Source organism: Salvelinus alpinus, chromosome 23 (genome assembly GCF_045679555.1).
Source record: "Salvelinus alpinus chromosome 23, SLU_Salpinus.1, whole genome shotgun sequence".
Lineage (NCBI taxonomy): Eukaryota > Metazoa > Chordata > Actinopteri > Salmoniformes > Salmonidae > Salvelinus > Salvelinus alpinus.
The window spans coordinates 37,744,010-37,765,026 of NC_092108.1; the positions used below are offsets into that span (position 1 = coordinate 37,744,010).

The following is a 21,017-nucleotide window of genomic DNA, read 5'->3' on the forward strand; positions in this document are numbered from 1 at the left end:
CCCCTGAACAAGGCAGTTAACCCACTGTTCCTAGGCCTTCGTTGAAAAGAATAATTTGTTCTTAACTGACTTGTTAAATAAAAGTCTTAGCCTATTGGTGATAGTCATTTATTCTGAATAGTTTTTCATGTATCAGGTATTTCATGTACACTGTAATTGTTTGAGTGTCAATTATTTTGTGACTAATACATTCTATTAGTAAACCCATTCCTCCTTTCACAGAGTAATTATTTGATTGGCTATATGCCTATAATTTGATAGTTGTTAAATTAACTACACTGCACACATAGCACATGCTTGGGTACCAACTTAACATCCCTGAGCTGCTTGCCCCAATAAATTAGTGCTGGAACATTGGTCGCCAGGATTAGCTATTTGTACCCAGCCTCTTAATAATTGCATAACGGTGCAAGACAGACACATGTTCATTATAGACATACTGAGTCACTGATGCAATTATTCGCTATCTTGCTAGATCCTCCAGAGACGCATAGGGCCGGTTGCATTTATTCACATAACATTGGAGTCAGATTGATGAAATCATTTTATTATTATTCTACTTAATATTTGGATGAGTTGGGAAAAAAGCAGCATTTATTTTCAATGGAGATTGTAAAAGTTAAATATTTCAAAGATCATATTTAAGTTCAATGCGTAATGATTACGTACCTATGAGGTATTGTCCGTTGGCTCCCTTGAACAGCCTCTCCAGCAGGCGGGCCCAGAACTCGTTGAGCGCCTCCTCTATGTTGATGTTGGAACCGCGGTAGTACCGTCTCAGCTCCGTGTACAGGTCAGAGAACACGCGGGTGTTCTGGGTGTACAGGAAACCTAGCACCGGGGGGTAGGACTCTTGCAGGAGAACCTCCGAACTGTTCAGCAGCTCCAGGAGGTAATCTGGAATGTGACAGGAAACAGGAAGTGTAAAACAGGAAGTCCAATCTGGTGGGATTACATTTACAGTTTAGCAGACACTTATCCAGAGCAACTAGGAATAGGTGCCTTGCTCAAGGGCACATTGATAGATTTTTGACCTAGTCATCTTGGGGATTCAAACCAGAAACATTTTGGTTACTGGCCCAATGCTCTAAACAATTAGGCCAGTGGTTCTCAACCTTGGTCATGGGGACACAAAGGGGGCACATTTTAGTTTTGCCCTAGCACTACACACCTGATTCAAATCATCAAAGCCTTTTGATGAGTTGATCATTTGAATCAGCAGTGTAGTGCTAGGGTAAAACTAAAATGTGTCCCCAGGACCAGGATTGAGAACCAGTGAACTAGGCTACTAGCCGTCCTAGTAGGAGGATTTAGATAGGCAGTCTATGTTCTCTTCAGACTTCACTTTCAGGCAGTGGTATTGCTTTACTTTGTTGTGCATAGCTTTAGTGGTTCTTAGCTGAGCTGTTGATCGATGTTTTTCTCGTTCTTCTTCTGTTTTCTCTCTCACCCTCTTTACATGACACAGTCTCTTCACAGGGGGTTTGGAAGCAAAGTAAATGCAAAAATGAAAGGGTATAATTTCCCTTTTATGTGTTTTTTTTTCAGAATCCCCCTTGCGACAAACAACAGTAGGACATAGGTCAGTCTCAAAGAGCGGTGTTGCCTATGATACAGCTCCCTGCCGTTTAGTGTAGTTTAGCTGTGAGGACTGGGGCTCTGCACCGACTTCTCAGAAACTTTACACCACTTCTCTCTCTGTGTCTCATGGCTTTGTACTGCGTATGAAAGATGCCACAGAGATGAACCCGGAGAGGAAGTGTTTAAATGTATTCTCAGGATAAGGATAGGATGTGCTGTGGAAGATACTCTTGCCAAACACATAAAACACAATGAGTGGGATACAGAGACAGCAGAGAAAACACAGTCAGAGGCATACAGCATAAACTGGCACCAACAGACACAGGCACATGCAGGCCTGCAGAGACACACACAAACAAAAGCAGAGAGCAACATCAACAGCAGACAAACCCAGTCCTGCTGGAATGGGACTCTCCAATCTGTCAGTACCATGGCTCTGACCAAAAGCAAGAAGAATACAAGAATACATTTTCATTGCATCGTCTTTAATGCGTGTCCATTTGTCTGACTGTGTCGTTTTCTTTGAAGGCGTTCTTATCTCCTCCGGCCCGCCATACACCCCAGATGGGGAGCAGCTGAGGAGAGGAATCACTGAGCCTCTATGAAACCCCCAAGTATGGGTTAGAGAACTCCCTTTGCTCAACAGTATTGTCTCTCTCTGTGTGTCTCTCTCGCTGTCTTACTCTCTCCCTCTCTCTATTATATATGCAGTTGAAGTCGGAAGTTTACATACACCTTAGCCAAATACATTTAAACTACATTTTTCACAATTCTTGACATTTACTCCGAGTAAAAATCCCCTGTCAGTTAGGATCACCACTTTATTTTAAGAATGTGAAATGTCAGAATAATAGTAGAGAGAATGATTTATTTCAGCTTTTATTTCTTTCATCACATTCTCAGTGGGTCAGAAGTGTACATGCACTCAATTAGTATTTGGTAGCATTGCCTTTAAATTGTTTAACTTGGGTCAAACGTTTCGGGTAGCCTTCCATAAGCTTCCCACAATAAGTTGGGTGAATTTTGGCTCATTCCTCCTGACAGAGCTGGTGTAACTGAGTCAGGTTTGTAAGCCTCCTTGTTCGCACACACTTTTTCAGTTCTGCCCACAAATGTTCTATAGGATTGAGGTCAGGGCTTTGTGATGGCCACTCCAATACCTTGACTTTGTTGTCCTTAAGCCATTTTGCCACAACTTTGGAAGTGTGCTTGGGGTCATTGTACATTTGGAAGACCCATTTGTGACCAAGCTTTAACTTCCTGACTGATGTCTTGAGATGTTGCTTCAATATATCCACATAATTTTCCTCCTCATGATGCCTATGAAGTGCACCAGTCCCTCCTGCAGCAAAGCACTCCCACAACATGATGCTGCCACCCCTGTGCTTCACGGTTTGGAGGGTGTTCTTTGGCTTGCAAGCCTCACCCTTTTTCCTCCAAACATAACAATGGTCATTATGGCCAAACAGTTCTATTTTTGTCTCATCAGACCATAGGACATTTCTCCAAAAATTACAATCTTTGTCCACATGTGCAGTTGCAAACCGTAGTCTGGCTTTTTTTGGGCGGTTTTGGAGATGTGGCTTCTTGCTTTCTGAGCGGCCTTTCAGGTTATGTCGATATAGGACTCACTTTACTGTGGATATAGATACTTTTGTACCTGTTTCCTCCAGCATCTTCACATGGTCCTTTGCTGTTGTTCTGGGATTGATTTGCACTTTTCGCAGCAAAGTACGTTCATCCTTTGGAGACAGAACACGTCTCCTTCCTGAGCAGTATGACGGCTGTGTGGTCCCATGGTGTTTATACTTGCATACTATTGTTTGTACAGATGAATGTGGTACCTTCAGGCGTTTGGAAATTGCTCTCAAGGATGAACCAGACTTGTGGAGGTCTACTATTTTCTTTCTGAGGTGTTGGCTCATTTCTTTTGATTTTCCCATGATGTCAAGCAAAGAGGCACTGAGTTTGAAGGTAGGCCTCGAAATACATCCGCAGGTACATCTCCAATTGATTCAAATGATGTTAATTAGCCTATCAGAAGCTTCTAAAGCCATGACATAATTTTCTGGAATTTTCCAAGCTGTTTAAAGGCACAGTCAACTTAGTGGATGTAAACTTCTGACCCTCTGGAATTGTGATACAGTGAATTATAAGTGAAATAATCTGTCTGTAAACAATTCTTGGAAAAATTACTTGTGTTATGCACAAAGCATATGTCCTAACCGACTTGCCAAAACTATAGTTTGTTAACAAGAAATTTGTGGAGTGGTTGAAAAACGAGTTTTAATGACTCCAACATAAGTGTATGTAAACTTCCGACTTCAACTGTATATATGTATTTGTTGTCTGTGCCTAACAGTGTTTGTGCCATGTTTGTGTTGCTACCATTTTGTTTTGCTGTCATGTTTGTGTTGCTACCATGTTGTGTTGTTGTCTTTTGTTGTGATGTGCGTTTTGTTCAACATTTTAATTTGAATCCCAGGCCTCATCCTCACAGGATTCCTTCTGCCTCTTTTTAAAAATGTATTTAACCTTTATTTAACCAGATATGCAAGTTGAGAACAAGTTCTCAATTACAACTGCGACCTGGCCAAGATAAAGCAAAGCAGTTCAACACATACAACAACACAGAGTTACACATGGAGTAAACAAACATACAGTCAATAATACAGTAGAAAAACAAGTCTATATACAATGTGTGCAAATGAGGTGAGATAAGGGAGTTAAGGCAATAAATAGGCCATGGTGGCAAAGTAAATAAAATATAGAAATTAAACACTGGAATGGTAGATGTGCAGTAGATGAATGTGCAAAGTAGAAATACTGGGGTGCAAAGGAGCAAGATAAATAAATAAATACAGTAGGGGATGAGGTAGTTGGATGGGCTATTTACAGATGGGCTATGTACAGGTGCAGTGATCTGTGAGCTGCTCTGACAGCTTATGCTTAAAGCTAGTGAGGGAGATATAAGTCTCCAGTTTCAGTGATTGTTGTAGTTATTTCCAGTCATTGGCAGCAGAGAACTGGAAGGAAAGGCGGCCAAAGGAGGAATTGGCTTTGGGGGTGACCAGTGAGATATACCTGCTGGAGCGCGTGCTACGGGTGGGTGCTGCTATGGTGATCAGCGAACTGAGATAAGGTGGGGCTTTACCTAGCAGGGTCTTGTAGATGACCTGGAGCCAGTGGGTATGGCGACGAGTATGAAGCGAGGGCCAGCCAACGAGAGCGTACAGGTCGCAGGGGTGGGTAGTATATGGGGCTTTGGTGACAAAACGGATGGCACTGTGATAGACTGCATCCAATTTGTTGAGTAGAGTGTTGCAGGCTATTTTGTAAATGACATCGCCGAAGTCGAGGATCGGTAGGATGGTCAGTTTTACGAGGGTATGTTTGGCAGCATGAGTGAAGGATGCTTTGTTGCGAAATAGGAAGCCAATTCTAGATTACATTTTTACAGTTTACAGTCTAACCAGGCACCTAGGTATTTGTAGTTGTCCACATATTCTAAGTCAGAACCGTCCAGAGTAGTGATGGACGGGCGGGCAGGTGCGGGCAGCGATCGGTTGAAGAGCATGCATTTAGTTTTACTTGTATTTAAGAGCCGTCACAGACAGGCAATTGCGGCAGACAACCACACCGGGTTCCACTCCTATCAGCTAAAAACAAGACGAAGCAGCTCCAGTGGGCACAGGAAGACCAACACCGGACAATTGAGGAGTGGAAAAACATTGCCTCACCTATAGTAATGTTTTGTTCTCTCTCTCACTCACTCCCTCACTCACTCACTCACTCACCCACTCACCCACTCACCCACTCACTCACTCACTCACTCACTCACTCACTCACTCACTCACTCACTCACTCACTCACTCACTCACTCACCCCCCGTTAGATTGTGGTCCCTATGGGGTCATACACAAACACACACACACACACACAGCATACATTCACCACACACATCCAGTACACACGCAGACACACTGCCTGAAGATGATACGACAGTGTTGAATAAATTATAGAATATAATGGTAATCATTGCTCAGCGTTATCTAAGCATGGCCTTGTCTGATGATGTGTCACTATTCTCCTATAGTTCTACTCATTATTACTAGACATTAAAGGGGGGGAGCGTTATATTTTGGGGAATATGTGCTTTCTACTGTTTCGCTGGGGAATGATTGGGAAACATTACAAAAACAAAGTATCCTCATTAAAGCCAACACTGCCAGTAAACACAACAGAGAGAAATAATGACTAGAGGCGAACAGAGTGTTTACTGGAAGTCTTTACTGATAATGGGCTTTGTTATGGTGACATTTCAGGGCTAGCTGGGGGACTAAAGTTGAGCTTTTTAAGGCAATGCAAACGTTGCTGTATAATGCAACTGATGTGTAGCGGATTCTAAGCTAGCAGTAAGCATCGCTAAAGGCTTTTGTTTTGAATTCAACCAAATGCCTACACAGTGGGACAGGTGGCCGACTGAGGGTGAGACACAGACACCGTGAGAAGACCTACAATACCAACATCCCCAGCAGCTACCTGAACGCTCAGGGTAAAAAAACACAAAAAGCCTGATATTCCAGGCCTTTCTGAGCAGAGCAAAGTGCTTGGCCGCTGTGTTTCTGACTGGATGACAGATCGCTCCCCTGCCACCTGACCCAATGCCAGTCAGACGGACTTCTCCAGAACTCTGTGTCTGTTAGGATTAGCCGGGAGTGCCGCTCTGCTGTCACACACACACAGGCAGGGACGCATGCACGCACGCACACACACACACACATACACTAAAATCTCAGAGAGACTGACACTGTCTGTGTGTTTATCCTAGGGCAGGGGTCTCCTTTTCTAGCATGAGAGCTACTTTTTAAAATGAAAAAAAAAGATATATAGCTTTCAAATAGGCACATTCATCTCGTCTCCTCTCCCCTGTAACTCTTCCCCAGGTCCTTAGTGTACAAGAGAAAGTAGTGCATTATGTTGTCAACTCCTCTCCGGGTCCTTAGTGTACAAGAGAATTTTCTGCAAATATACCTCGTAAAATAATGGTTCATAAACAACTCTAAGGAGGCCCCTATAAAATCTGTGATTTTCCCCTGCAAATTCTGTTTTATATTTTCACAAATTCTGTTCTCAGTTTTACTTTTCTTAAAATTCCAATTGTTCATAGAGAAACAACAGAAATGTGATGTTCTGAGTCCATGTCCACGCTTAAATCACATCAGAAGACTTTTGATTCTTGATTGTAATTCCCCTTTAATTGCACATCTAGCAAGTGAGGAATGTGCATCTACTGTGCCGGTCTAGTGATGGTTCTGTACTGCTGCTGCTCATTTCATGGCAAAGTTAGCAAATAACAAATAATAGATACAAATGATATACTTACTCATGATATACTTCTGCCAGGTAAGCCTACTTTGCAGGTAACATTTAAGGTTTTGGGGATAGTAGTTCTGTCAACCCACAAGACGGTTATCACATCAACTGGCTTTACACAGAGTGATAGACAAAGGCGCGCACCACACAGACATACAGGGGAAATATGGTTGGAAATTAATTGGCAGATATTGTGTTAGGTTTGGCTTTTTAAGCCAATAGTGGCTGAACAGGGGTGGGATAACGTCAATGTTGCGTTGATTAGATAGTAGCTGCGAGCCTGGCTGTGTCTGATACTCGTGAGATGTGTTTATGACAGTTTGTGGTGGAACATGTGAAAATTCCATGCACTTTCAGAATTGTTTGGTGAGCTCCTCATAGGTGGGCTGCGAGACCTGTTGGAGACCCCTGTCCTAGAGTAAACAGTACTTACAGACTGACAGCCTGTGACACGAGCAGACTGTTGCTGGGGCTATACTGTTGTCTTAGCTGGCTTGGAAGACACACTGGCTAAAATAGAAAAAGACAGAACAAGCCATGCTTTGGCTCAAAGACATGTATATTTTTTATACAACAGAGTAAATAGCAGTCAGATAATACATGGTATCCCTTCAGATAAGATTTACACATGGGCATGTCAGAAATCCTAGACATTTCTTTCCAGAACAGGGCGAGTGTTTAGTAATCTCCTACTGTTCCATAGGGCAGCCAGTCCCCAGCCAGTGCCCTTCAGCCTTGGTGACTAATGACCATCATTAACATGACACAGTGTGTGCGTGTGTGTGTGTGTGCCCGGGCACGAACATGTGTGTGTATGACCTTGCTCTTCCATTTTGTTTCTAAGGGACCCCAGAGGGACCACAATCTAGCCCTCCAACTCCCCTTCATCCCCCTCTCAACCTTTCCCCCTCCACCTCTCCCTCATCAGCACCATGACCTCCGTTGGGGGGGGGGGGGGGGGGGTTGAGGGATAATCATCCCCAGTGACAGAGCACCAGGTTGTGGTGACCAGAGGGATAGGAGAGCAGTGGCTGTAGGTGCTGTAAAGCTATACGCTGCTCTATACTGGGCATATGCTAACACAATAACCCAGGTATAATGTACTATTAGGAATATTCTTTCACATGCATATAATAACCCGCACGTCTACCTGCTCACACACTTCTACATTTTGGTACGTCTAGGCCAATTCAGACGACTTGTTCTGCCTCTCATTCAGGTTTTGTACGCACTTTGTGATTTAGCGCCATCTGCTGCCCATATCATGTATGGCACCTACTTAATCGTATTTCTTCTATGGTACTTTGTTCTGTGGCGCTGTAAAACAGGAAGCAGGAAGTGTTTCATTTGATTAAGCACATTTGTCAGGCCAGCAATGGACTCATGATTATCTGCCATTCTTTTATGCCTGCGTAAGCATGGCTTGTGAATATTAAAATGTTTAATTAGCTATTCATCTAATTATATTAGGAAGTATTTTGCATTTCTAATGCTTAGAACATTGTGATTATGTACCTTTACATTGCTAGATATGTTAGCTGTTTGCCGTCCAGTGTACATATGCTAGCTACCATTGTTATAGCCTATTATTTCACATCAGCAGAGTGTTGTATTTAGCATGTTAGGTGCTTGGAACAGTGCACTTGAACTTATATGCTGTATTTCTGTATAAAATACAGCTGTCAGCTAAGCTTTTCAATCTAACAGTACTTGGCGCAAGCAATTCCTGTTATGTATAGAGAGCTGTATCTATCTTTTCGGTTTCACTCCGTATTCATTGACTTCCTGTATGACTTCAATAAACCACTGGAGGTAGGAGGCTATTTTCTGACCCATGTCGTTTAGCTGGCTGTCTAATTTTGGTTAGAAACACCTCAAGGAGGACAGTACACTGCAGATTGAAGACCTTTTTGATGAAGAATGTGTTCTTCTATGATCCTGTTCTGTATTCCTGTTTTGCATTTTGTAGTTGATGTGTATCTTTGTAATTACAGGGCTCATTTACAAAAGAGACCTTGGTCTCAACATGACTCCCTGTCAAAGTAAAGGTTAAATATATACACACACACACCTTGCATCCCACTGCGGGCTTGCCTCTGAAGCTAAGCACGGTTGGTCCTGGTCGGTCCTTGGATGGAAGATCAGATGCTGCTGGAAGTGGTGTTGGAGGGCCAGTAGGAGGCACCCTTTCCTCTGGTCTAAAATAAAATATCCCAATGCTCCAGGGCAGTGATTGGGGACATTGCCCTGTGTAGGGTGTCGTCTTTCGGATGGGACGCTGAACGGGTGTCCTGACTCTCTGTGTTCACTAAAGATCCCATGGCACTTATCGTAAGAGTAGGGGTGTTAACCCTGGTGTCCTGGCTAAATTCCCAATCTGGCACCTAATCATCCCCAGCTTCCAACTGGCTCACTCATTCCCCCTCCTCTCCCCAGTAACTATTCCCCAGGTCATTGCTGTAAATGAGAATGTGTTCTCAGTCAACTTACCTGTTGAAAGGAAAGAGGGGTTGAAACCAGGATTAATCCGTGAATGGCCCATTTCTACAGTGTTCCAATGGCCATCGAAGGGGAGCATTTTCCAACTGAAGGTGCTTACAATGCCGAACTGCAGTCAGTTCAAGACCTGTGGTGAGGACGATGAGCACGCAGATGAGCTTCCATGAGACAGTTTATGACAGTTTGTGCAGAAATTCTTTGGTTCTGCAAACCCACAGTTTCATCAGCTGTCAGGGTGGCTCGTCTCAGACCATCCCGCAGGTGAAGAAGCCGGATGTGGAGGTTCTGGTGTGGTTACATATGGTCTACGGTTTTGAGGCCGGTTTGATGTACTGCCAACATTTCTAAAACAACATTGGAGGTGGCTTATGGTAGAGAAATGAACATTCAGCTCTGGTGGACATTCCTGCAGTCAGCATGCCAATTCCACATTCCCTCAAAACTTGAGACATCAGTGGCATTGTGTTATGTGACAAAACTGCACATTTTAGAGTGGCCTTTTATTGTCCCCAGCACAAGGTGCACCTGTGTAACAATCATGCTGTTTAATCAGCTTTTTGGTATGCCACACCTGACAGGTGGATGGATTATCTTGGCAAAGGAGGAATGCTCAATAACATGAAAATAACCAAATTTGTCTGCAACATTTGAGAGAAATAAGCTTTTATGCGTTTGGAAAATGTCTGGGATATTTTTATTTCAGCTCATGAAACATGGGACCAACACTTTACATGTTGCGTTTCTATGTTCAGTGTGCAGTACCGTTCAAAAGTTTGGTGTCACTTAGAAATGTCCTTGTTTTTGAAAGAAAAGCACACCTTTTTGCCCATTACAATAACATCAAATTGATCAGAAATACAGTGTAGACATTGTTAATGTTGTAAATGACTATTGGAGCTGGAAATTGATGATTTTGAATGGTATATCTACATAGGCGTACAGAGGCTCATTATCAGCAACCATCACTCCTGTGTTCCAGTGGCACGTTGTGTTAGCTAATCCAAGTTTATCATTTTAAAAGGTTAATTTATCATTAGAAAATCCTTTTGCAATTATGTTAGCACAGCTGAAAACTGTTGTCCTGAGTAAAGAAGCAATAAAACTGGCCTTCTTTAGACTAGTTGAGTAACTGGAGCATCAGCATTTGTGGGTTCGATTACAGGCTCAAAATGTCCAGTAACAAAGAACTTTCTTCTGAAACTCATCAGTCTATTCTTGTTCCGAGAAATTAAGGCTGAAACTGAAGATCTCGTACAATGCTGTGTACTACTCCCTTCACAGAACAGCGCAAACTGGCTCTAACCAGAATAGAAAGATGAGTGGGAGGCCCCGGTGCACAACTGAGCAAGAGGACAAGCACATTAGAGTGTCTAGTTTGAGAAACAGACGCCTCACAACTGGCAGCTTCATTAAATAGTACCCTCAAAACACCAGTCTCAATGTCAAGAGGGAAGAGGCGACTTCGGGATGCTGGTGTATAAGGAGCATCAGCATTTGTGGGTTCGATTACAGGCTCAAAATGGCCAGAAAATAAGACTTTCTTCTGAAACAATGTCTACACTGTATTTCTGGACAATTTGATGTTATTTTAACGGACATTTTTTTTTGCTTTTCTTTCAAAAACAAGGACATTTCTAAGTGACCCCAAACCTTGGAATGGTAGTGTAACTCTAACTCCCTTTCTCTGTTTGAAATATTCACCCTTCATACCTGACTACTGGAAACCATATACTCAATACCAGCCACTTTGCATAGTCCACAAAAACATGCACCCACGGACGGACGGACGGACGGACGGACACACACACACACACACACACACACACACACACACACACACACACACACACACACACACACACACACACACACACACACACACACACACACACACACACACACACACACACACACAGTGTTCTCAGTAGTTTACGCTTCTATCTTTCTCCATAATCCTGTTGATTCTCTCGTTCTCTCCTCCATTCCCTTCTCTCTCCTCTCCTCTTCTCTCTCCCCTCACAAGATAAGCCTTGGTATTGATGTGGGATTCAGTGCCTTTGTGTTTAAGAGTTGATGTTGATCCTCCTCCCACTACCAATTACTCCTACTGGAAGCTTACTGGGCCTACCCTGTACCACCTCTGCTCATTGCAGGCTGATCCTGAATCAGTTTCTCTCTCAGAGGGCTTACTGTGGCCTGGCTACAAACAACTGATCTTGAATCAGTTTCTGACACAGGGGGCTCAGTGTACTGCACCACTGCTATTCATCCTAATGATCCTGGATTACTGTCCCCCACAGGAGCCTTATACACAGTGATCCTGATGTGATAACCTGATGATCCCAATCTGATCACTCACCACTCTGACATCATGATACCGTGTGACATTACCACCACCAGAGCTATATCCAGAGGGGTGTGTGCGTGTCTGCGTTTGTGTGTGTAACTTCGAGTGAAAATAGGACAGCACAAGGCATGCTATCCTCCTGGGTCATTCTCAGGTCATTCTCTGGATAAGAAACAGACTAGCTGTATCTGTTGTTAGGCCCTTCTCCCGACTCTGTCCTATACAGAACACCACTAATGAGGGTAATCTGACACCTCTCCATCTCACCACACACACACGTACAGATGTAGGATCATCATTGGATCACCCTGTTGCAGGGGAACTTTCCTGCAACGCAGGACATTTAAAATGTATAGTGTATTTGATGTTTAAAAAGGCTTCTGAACGTTGTGATTTCCAGTTAAACATTTCAGACTAGGTTTTGCCTTACAACATTTTTTTCAAACCCTACAAAAATGTCCATGAATTATAATCCATATAATAATTCAAATTTCTTGTTGCTGCAGGATTGCTTTCCAGCTGTAGCAAACTGTCATACACATTTGCACACACACTGTAATAGCTCTGTATGGTTCTGGACACGAATAGCTTGTGTATTAATTTGTGGTGAGGCAGGAAATGGAGAGACAGAGGGAGGGAGAGATAAATGGAGAGAGGGAGGAGGAGTGAACTGTCGAGGCCTCGGCGCCAATGTATCCCGTCCTCCTAATTGCATTTGTCTAGTTTGACAAGTGAATGATCAGATTAACAGTACGCTCCTTGGCTGAGGGAAGGCGGGAGCGAGATGGACTGAGTGAGTCAGCGAGGAGATCGAGGGAAGAGAGGAGGGAGAGTTGGATGGGATGCATGTGGTTGCTTTAGGCCTGGCTAGCTTGGCCTTTCATTGATGCCCCAGTCCCCTCAACAGCAGATTGTTCTAGACCCTTCCTCTATGGCTCTCTCTCTCTCTCTCTCTCTCTCTCTCTCTCTCTCTCTCTCTCTCTCTCTCTCTCTCTCTCTCTCTCTCTCTCTCTCTCTCTCTCTCTCTCTCTCTCTCTCTCTCTCTCTCTCTCTCTCTCTCTCTCTTTCCTTGTTACTCAGGGCACTCCCTATCACATACACAACAAACACAACAAACAAATTTACTCTGGGCCTTGGTTGGGCCCAAAAGTAACCTATTCTGTTACAAAACACTCCATCACAACAGCCTACCATAATGACCCTTGATGCTTCAACGCCCTCATAGTTCTGTCAAATCATACATATCAATGAGTCTCAACTACCTCCAGCTGTATATTCCCCATTACCCAAACAATGGACCACATTCCCAAGGCCATAGTCAGACAGTGGAAGAGGATGTTGTGGTGAGAGACGGAGAGAGATAAATAGAGAGAGAGCGAGACAACAGAGGGATGTTAGCCTGCAGACATCAGTTGATGAATGGTGTCTCTCAGCGTGTGTGTGTGTGTCTGTTTAATATAGTGGTCTTTAATGGCGTTTAAATGCTTCTTAAGGGGCCGTTGCCCTCCTCGGATAATGGCGCTAACCGCACCGCTGATAAGTGTTGTGATGGATGGAGAGCTGTTCTGACACACCACACTCCGATGCCTCAGTCTCTCTCTCTCTCTCAAACTATGTTTCTCACTCTGTCTCTATTTCTGTGTTTCTCTGTCTCTCTTTCTCATGCACTATTTACCATCTATCCACTCCCTCCTCTTTTTTCATCTGTTTTCCCCTTCTCCACTCCTTCTTTCTTTCACTGTCCCTCTCCAAAATCTCATATTTTTCCATCTCTCTCCCCCTTCATTGCTCGCTGTCCATCCCTTTCCCCCTCGCTCTTCTCCTTCTAACTCTCTCCTTCTCCTCTACCTCTTTCCCCTCTCTCCCTCTCCTGTCTCTCCGTTCTTCCCCCTTCTCCTTCTAACCTTCTCCCGTCCCTCTCTCCATCTTTCTCTCTCCTCCTTTCCTCTCTTTGTCTCCCGCCTGCATCCCTCCTCTCTCTCCCGCCATCCTCTTTTCACAGTAAGTAATGTGTTTGGTGTATTAAGAAAGCTGTAACACTGGCTGCTGCCCGACGTGATTTGCATGCTGAGACCACGAGCCAATCAGGCGGCATAATGGAGCATATGTCCTTGGCACTTATGACATCAGCAGAGGTGACCCTGAAAGCAGGACATTTGTCTGAGAATTAATCAAATATGTTGTCTATAAATGGGAAGAATTGGGGACAAAATAAACGCCATGCTGGGTCTAATTTAGGGGGGAAAATATCACGTTATGTGGACAATCCTAATGTTTACTGATGGTCCCAAGACACTTAAATTCATGTATTAAACCTCAATGAACTGCTCATAAATCATAACAGATTACGATATGATAGGATTCTTTCTGCTTTCAGGTGATATAATCCTAGAACTGTATAACAATTTCGTCATTAGATGAAAAGCCTACTGTTTTGTTCAGACAACCATGAAAACAACTTCTTAGGGACATTCAATCCCAGCCAACCCAATTTGAAACGGAGTTTCTTAAAGGGGCAATCTGCGGTTTAAATAATATCACAGTGGTTACCCCATCACTGTTTCGGTAAAAGAAAACTGAGGGACGGGGCTGGAAATGTAACCCCTCTCAAATTCACAGACAGAACTACGGATGCAATTGCTGACCATCCATGATATCAGCATTATACTTTGAACCATCTTTTGAGGCTGTACTGTGTTTGTTTACAACTAGGCCTACATTGTTTACAAACAAAGGAATAAAACAAGCTGATATTGGGGGCTCTGATAGGGGTAAGACAGCTGAACTAAGCCTGTAAGGCATTTCTAAATTATAACCTTCCTGAATCAATATCTACATATCATGAATGTAAAAGTCACACGGGGTCATCTTTCCAGTTCAAAAAGGTTCCTCGAAGAACTCTGAAAAGGGTCTTCAGGGAAACCCCTGTGTAAAGGTTCAAAACGGAACCTTTATGTAATGCGAGGGGTTTCATTTTGAACCTTCTTTAATAAGGGCCGTGTTCCAGAGCTTAGACGTTGCTGACGCCTGACAGATCTTAGAACGCCTGTATGGTTATTTTAAGTATCAGCTAGCCACATCATATGCTATAGCAATTTGTTAGTCGATCACACAGTCGATGGCGTGGCACGCGACCATTAGTTGTCGCGTCATCTCGCCTTAGATGTGGAACGCGCTCAAAGCATTGAACATCTCCAAGGTTCATGGAGTCACCCTTTATTCTAAGTGTAGAACTGAGTGTGCCCGTCAGCCAGAGCTCTGTGATCAAATCTACTTAAATGAGGAGTAATCTGCATCGCAGGCAAAAAAAATAGGCTGACATACACAAGGCAATAACCCACTGGCTAGTGATACTGGAGTGTTGTGTCTGTCGAGTGTGTGTGTGTGTGTATGAAGGGCTGCTGTTCAAAGTGCCAGGGTCGCATTCTCTCTCTCTCACCCACTCACTCACTCTCACACAGATGCCTGGCATGACACCATTAGCCCTTCCACCACCTGCTAGGATAACGGCACCTTCTGTCTGGCACAGCTGCCCGCCATCCAACACCTCTCCCATAGGTGTCTTTCCTTGACGTCCTCTTTGACCTCTACTCCTCCACCTCTCTCTCTCGTTGACTTTCAGCCCCCAACTTTCATTTGGTCTCTTCAGGTGTTTGTCACTCGGCCTCACCTGTCACTTTCTGACTCCCTCTCATCCTCACACACACACACACTCGCCCTCTATCGTGATTTATTTCTCTCTTTCTCTCATTTTCTCTTTCGTCACATAGCTCCAACCCACTTTCTTCTGCGGGCAGTGGAAGCAGACCCCTACTGTCCTTTTCTTTCCATTGTTAGCAGCTGGCAGCTGGTAGCTCCCACTGCTCTGTCTCCACACACACATGCCCGCACACACGCTCTTCTGACTCCACGGCTCCAGGCAGAAAATGTGCTTTTCCAGTAGAAAATATGAGGAGTCATTGAGAAGGGAAACTATGATAAACCCCTCATTTATGAAGAATTAGAGGTTTTGGCTAAGCTGATGCTTCGGTGCAAATCTATTCAACAGATATATGTGCCCAGGCCTGTTGTCACAGGGAATTTTCCTGCGTGGCAGGAGATGCAAATCGTCCACATAATAATTCACATTTACTGTTGCTGAAAAATTATTTTCCTGCTGCTGCAAAATTATTTTCCTGCTGTGAGAAGCAGGGTCAAATTTAAGATCGCACATCTATATTTCCTCTTGGTGAGAGTCACACTTGCAGTGTGGAATAGCGTCTTCTGAAACAGATGTGCTCTGCTCTTAACTCGATGGGTTAGAGTTAGACCTCCACAGTCCTTTGGGTCTACAGTACAGCCTGCCTGCCTATCCCGGCTGGGACGGTAACACCCTACACTTAGCCACATGGCACAGGCCCACACCCAGCTAATCACACACTGATGAGGAGAGACTCCAGACGGGACTAGAACATAAGTCATACACTTCCCCACTGGGCACAGACGTCATGTCAATGTTAGTTTTAGTTGATTCAATGTCATCACATTGAATTGTTTGGTTGAAATTATGTGGAAACAACCGACTAGGCCACTTGTAATCTTATGCACTTGTACATTCCTCCATCAACACTTCTGTCATTTAACTACTTAACCATCACCTCAGCTAAAATACTCAACTATTACCAGATTATGAATTGCTCTGATAGAGTAAAAGTCTGAAGTCCTCAAACCTCATACGTTTCATGATACACACAATTCATGCCCTCTGCACATTCAAAAAGACAAATGTGTATTGTGTATTGTTATCATGGGAGGGCACAGCTAAGACCAATAGACAGTCCAGTAATGGTAGGGTACAGCTGGACAAGCCTGGACAAGTCAAAGGGGGCCCTTGCCTACCAATAGAGGTCCACAATGGAAACAAGTCTTTTGATTTCTTTTGTGTATATTCACTAGATATAGACCACACCTTTAACATAATAGTTTTAAGGATTGTTTTGTAAGGGAATGTGGTGGTAGTTGAGGTAGCTTGGTGAAGGGGGGATCGTAATGATCGAGGTGTTGTTATCCGTAGGACGATGAAGAGCGCCAGTTTCTTTTGGTGGAGGTGCGTGGTTGTCCGTAGGACGATGAAGAGCAGGCACTTTTGGTGGAGGGGTGTGGTTCTCTGGCAGGTTGCAAGCAAGGGCAACAGATGATGTAAGATTTGGTATGAAGCCATCACAAAGAAGGCTTTGGAGGCTGAGACAGGGGCCGGCTGAAGGCTGAGGGATGGTGGTGAGCTGTGTGGGGGAATGGAGGGACACGCCGTCGCTCATCGGATGTGAACCGGGTGAACAGGATGGACAGGCTTCAGTGAAGTGTGAGGAGGACGTTGGGAGGTTGAAGGCTCGAGGAGTGTGATCGCAAACGGACAGGATATGGTTGGTACGTGGAGCAGAGGAAGTTGCTTTGCGGTGTGGCCTGCTGGAGTAGGGAATAGGTTGTTAACTTAGAGGTCGTATCCAAGGCTAATCCGAGCCTGTGGGCTTGCGTTGGAGGCTAATTCGGAGGCTGTGGGCACGAAGGATGACGGGCTGGATTGTTGGCCAACGGGGCTGGTTCGAAGGCTGAGGAGGCTGGTGTTGAACATCGACGAGGCTGGGTTGAAGACTGCTAAAGGCTAGGTCTACGGCTGATGAGGCTGGGTCGATGGCTGGGACGAAGACTGGTGAAGGCTGGGTCGACCGCTGATGAGACAGGGTCAAAGGTTGGGACAAAGACTGGTGGGGCCGGGTTGGAGGCTGATGTCGAACGCCGACGAGGCTGTGTGGAAGACTGGGCTGGGTTGAAGACTGGTGAAGGCTGGGTCAAAGACGTAGGTGAGCTGGGAGATGGTTGGGATAGTGAAGCTGTTGTTGTGTTGTTCACTTCCATGTTGAAGAAGTCGGCTGTGGATGGAATGGCGGCGGTGGTGGGTTCAGGTCTCCGGCCCAACCGGCGTGGAGGGTGCCTGTGAAGAAGGGATGAGGGGGGAGGTTGGATATAGCGAGTTTAGGGACAGAGAGAGCTGGGATAGGCAGGGGATGGAGGGAGGAAGGCTGGAGCGGTGGTGGTGTCAGGAACCGTACCCGAGAGAGATTGGAAGGAAGAGAGGTATATTTAATGATTGGGGTGGGGTGTTGCACATTGCGCTGGGGGGTGTTTGCACTGGGGTTCGGGGGTGTTGCGTGTTGTGCTGGGGGTGGGGAAGGATGGAGTTGTGGCCTCCGGGCATGAGAACGAGATGACTGCACCCTCTGACCCAGCAGGGGAAGACGGACACCGATGTGTTGTCTGCAATCTGGGGCCCTCTCCAGCAGGGGGAGCAGTTCCAGAATCGTCAGGAAGGGATCCTGCATCCCGGACCGGTAGAGGGAGCTGTGGAGTTATTGGTGGAAACAGCTAGGCTAGCAAGTGAAGCAGACGCTGCGGCGCTGCCATCTGGAGACTGGTAGGTAACTTCACAGCGAATGGGATTGTGGGGCATGATATCATCGTCGGCAGTCCGTTGTTCGACGCTGCATGTGCTTGTGGGGCCCTCTCCGCCGAGGGACCTGGTATAGAACGAAAACAGCACCGCTTTGGGATCTCCCCTGTAAAAATTGATTGCCTGCTCGCGGAGGAACCCCTTGAAGCCGACCACCATCCAGTCTGTGATGGCTAGTGGCTTGCACTTGTTGCCGCTGTAGATCGCAGATCGCCCTCGAAAGTAGCGAGAGGAGTTAGCCAAGGTAGCTGGTGTGGTGGGCCTTATTGTGCTTGTCAGGCGACACCGGGGATGTGCGGCGTTGGCAAGACAGTCAAGTGGAGGAGGCTGGGAGTCGCTCTGAGACGACAGGGATTCACGGGGCCGGCGGATGGGTCTGGAAGGTCTGGCTGGGTATCTGGGCCTGAGGTCCCAGGTGCTCAGAAGTGGTGCTCAGAAGAAGTCGGCGGAGCATGGCTCCCAGTGTCTGTCTGGAGTGACGGGAGCGTGGGTCTTGAAGTCGGTTTTGTTTAGTGGGGGAGCCAGTGGATGGTTGGACCGGCTGGCTCGGTCTGGCTGAGCGCTGTAACTGGGTATCCTAGAGCAGGTCTTCATCGGAAGAAGAGAGCTGTTCCATGGCGGAGGTGGTGAGTAACAAACAAACTAATCATTATTGAATAACTAAGCAGAAACTGTGAAAACAAGGACCTAGCGGTTAAAGTGGCTAGTTGGTAAATGGCAATCACAAAATCTGTCGGGCAGGCAAGAGTAGCGAACTACGAAAGCTTGCAACATTTGGTATAACGCAGGAAGCAAACACACAGGTTAGTGGTAGAAAATGTATAAATGCAGGCAATGATTAGAGGGGAGGGATTGAGAATGTTTTGGGTGTGGTCTTTCCTCCCAAACTTTGGCTACATAAATATAGATGCAGTAGTCCTATGTTATTTTGGTATCTGTATCTGTTGCCTGGTGTAACATTTTAATCTATTCAAAATCGTCGAATCAAATGTCTATCCAGACAGTCTGATATGTTCACAGAGGTAACTAGGAGGCAGGGAAGTGATGAGCTGTGATACTGTATCTAATGTGGCTTATCACACTCCAATTAACACGCTCCACTTCTAATCTTATAATAAAAGATACTCAACAACAGATGGTTTACATCTGACCGTCTCTCTTTTTCTCTCTCTCTGCTCTCATCCCTCCATCCCTCTGTGATCCCCCCCATCCTGCTGTCTTCTACTTCTGATGCTCAGGGAAGTGAGATAGATGAGGGGGTAGGAAGGAGGGTGGAGGGGATGGGTCTGGTCTGGTCACTGTTTAGGGTCAGGTAGGGTTAAACACTCTTTTTCACAGAGAAGGGAAAAGTATGCCAGTTAGGAATGAAGGAAGAAGAGGGAAGAAAGGGGAGGTTAGGGAGGTTGAGGATGTCTCGTAATGATGCATTTTAATGTTGAGAATAGTGGCACGCACACACAATCCATTGGGGAGAAACAAGCAGAGAGAGGGCACACAGAAAGTGAGAGATCGCATGACTGGAGGTAATGAGAGAGAATGGACAGGGCTGTACACTTTAACCACTACATGAACTCTGAAAGAACACGACACAAAAACCATCAACTGAGAGAAAACGACCTTGACTTGACCTGCAAACCAAATCAAAATTCTGACATCCATCACTCATCTGGTGTATGCAGTACACTGCAATCCCAATAAGAACTCTACCGTGTTAGTGGACTGATGCAACCCCGCTCCTGCTTTGAGCTACTGATCGCTTGAGTGGGCTTTAATTGGGCTGTGTGTCTGTGTGTGTGTGTGTTATTTCTGTGTTAATATTCTGCCACTGTCCCAGCTAGAACATTTAGTTGTGGGAACGTACGTTTTTGGTTTCCCATTGGTTCTGGGAACAAAGCTATATGTTTGCTGACTGGTAAAATAGACATTTAAATAAAATGTTGCCTGTTCTGGGAACTTACATTTTTAGGTTGCAGAGAGGTTCTGAGAACGATTTACTATGGTTCCCTGAAAGTTTTCCTGGGAGGTTTTATTAACGTTCTAAGAACGGAAATTATCAGTTATTTGAAGGTAATTAAATAAATCAAATCAAATGTATTGGTCACATACACATATTTAGCAGATGTTATTGTGGGTGTAGCGAAATGCTTGTGTTCCTAGCTCCAATAATGCAGTAATATCTAACAATACACAACAACACACACAAATAAACTAATCTAAAAACAAAAACAATGGAATTAAGAAAAATATTAATATTAGTACAAGCAATGTTGGAGTCTGGAGTATAAATATAAATATACACTACCGGTCAAAAGTTTTAGAACACCTACTCATTCAAGGGTTTTTCTTTATTTTTTAAAATGTTTACATTGTAGAATAATAGTGAAGACATCAAAACTACGAAATAACACATGGAATCATGTAGTAACCAAAAAAGTGTTAAACAAATCAAAATATATTTCATATTTGAGATTCTTCAAATAGCCACCCTTTTCCTTGATGACAGCTTTGCACACTCTTGGCATTCTCTCAACCAGCTTCACCTGGAATGCTTTTCCAACAGTCTTGAAGGAGTTCCCACATATGCTGAGCACTTGTTGGCTGCTTTTCCTTGACTCTGCAGTCCGACTCATCCCACACCATCTCAATTTGGTTAAGGTCGGGGGATTGTGGAGGCCAGGTCATCTGATGCAGCATTCCATCACTCTCCTTCTTGGTAAAATAGCCCTT

General features: G+C 44.7%; 1 protein-coding gene across 2 annotated transcripts in view; it reads right to left on the reverse strand.

The window, feature by feature from the left end:
- LOC139550908 (glypican-1-like) overlaps window positions 1-21,017 on the reverse strand; it is a 111,856-nt gene that overhangs the window by 15,495 nt on the left and 75,344 nt on the right. Inside the window, exons 1-2 of one of the 2 annotated variants that reach the window (XM_071362166.1) lie at window positions 6,968-7,105; window positions 670-897 (exon numbers count right to left, since the gene is read on the reverse strand). In XM_071362166.1, coding sequence (XP_071218267.1) covers window positions 670-897; window positions 6,968-6,971 — 232 coding nt within the window. In that variant the 5' untranslated portion in view covers window positions 6,972-7,105. Of the gene's footprint in view, window positions 1-669; window positions 898-6,967; window positions 7,106-21,017 lie in introns of those variants that run through there. The other variant, XM_071362165.1, reaches the window with a different exon arrangement.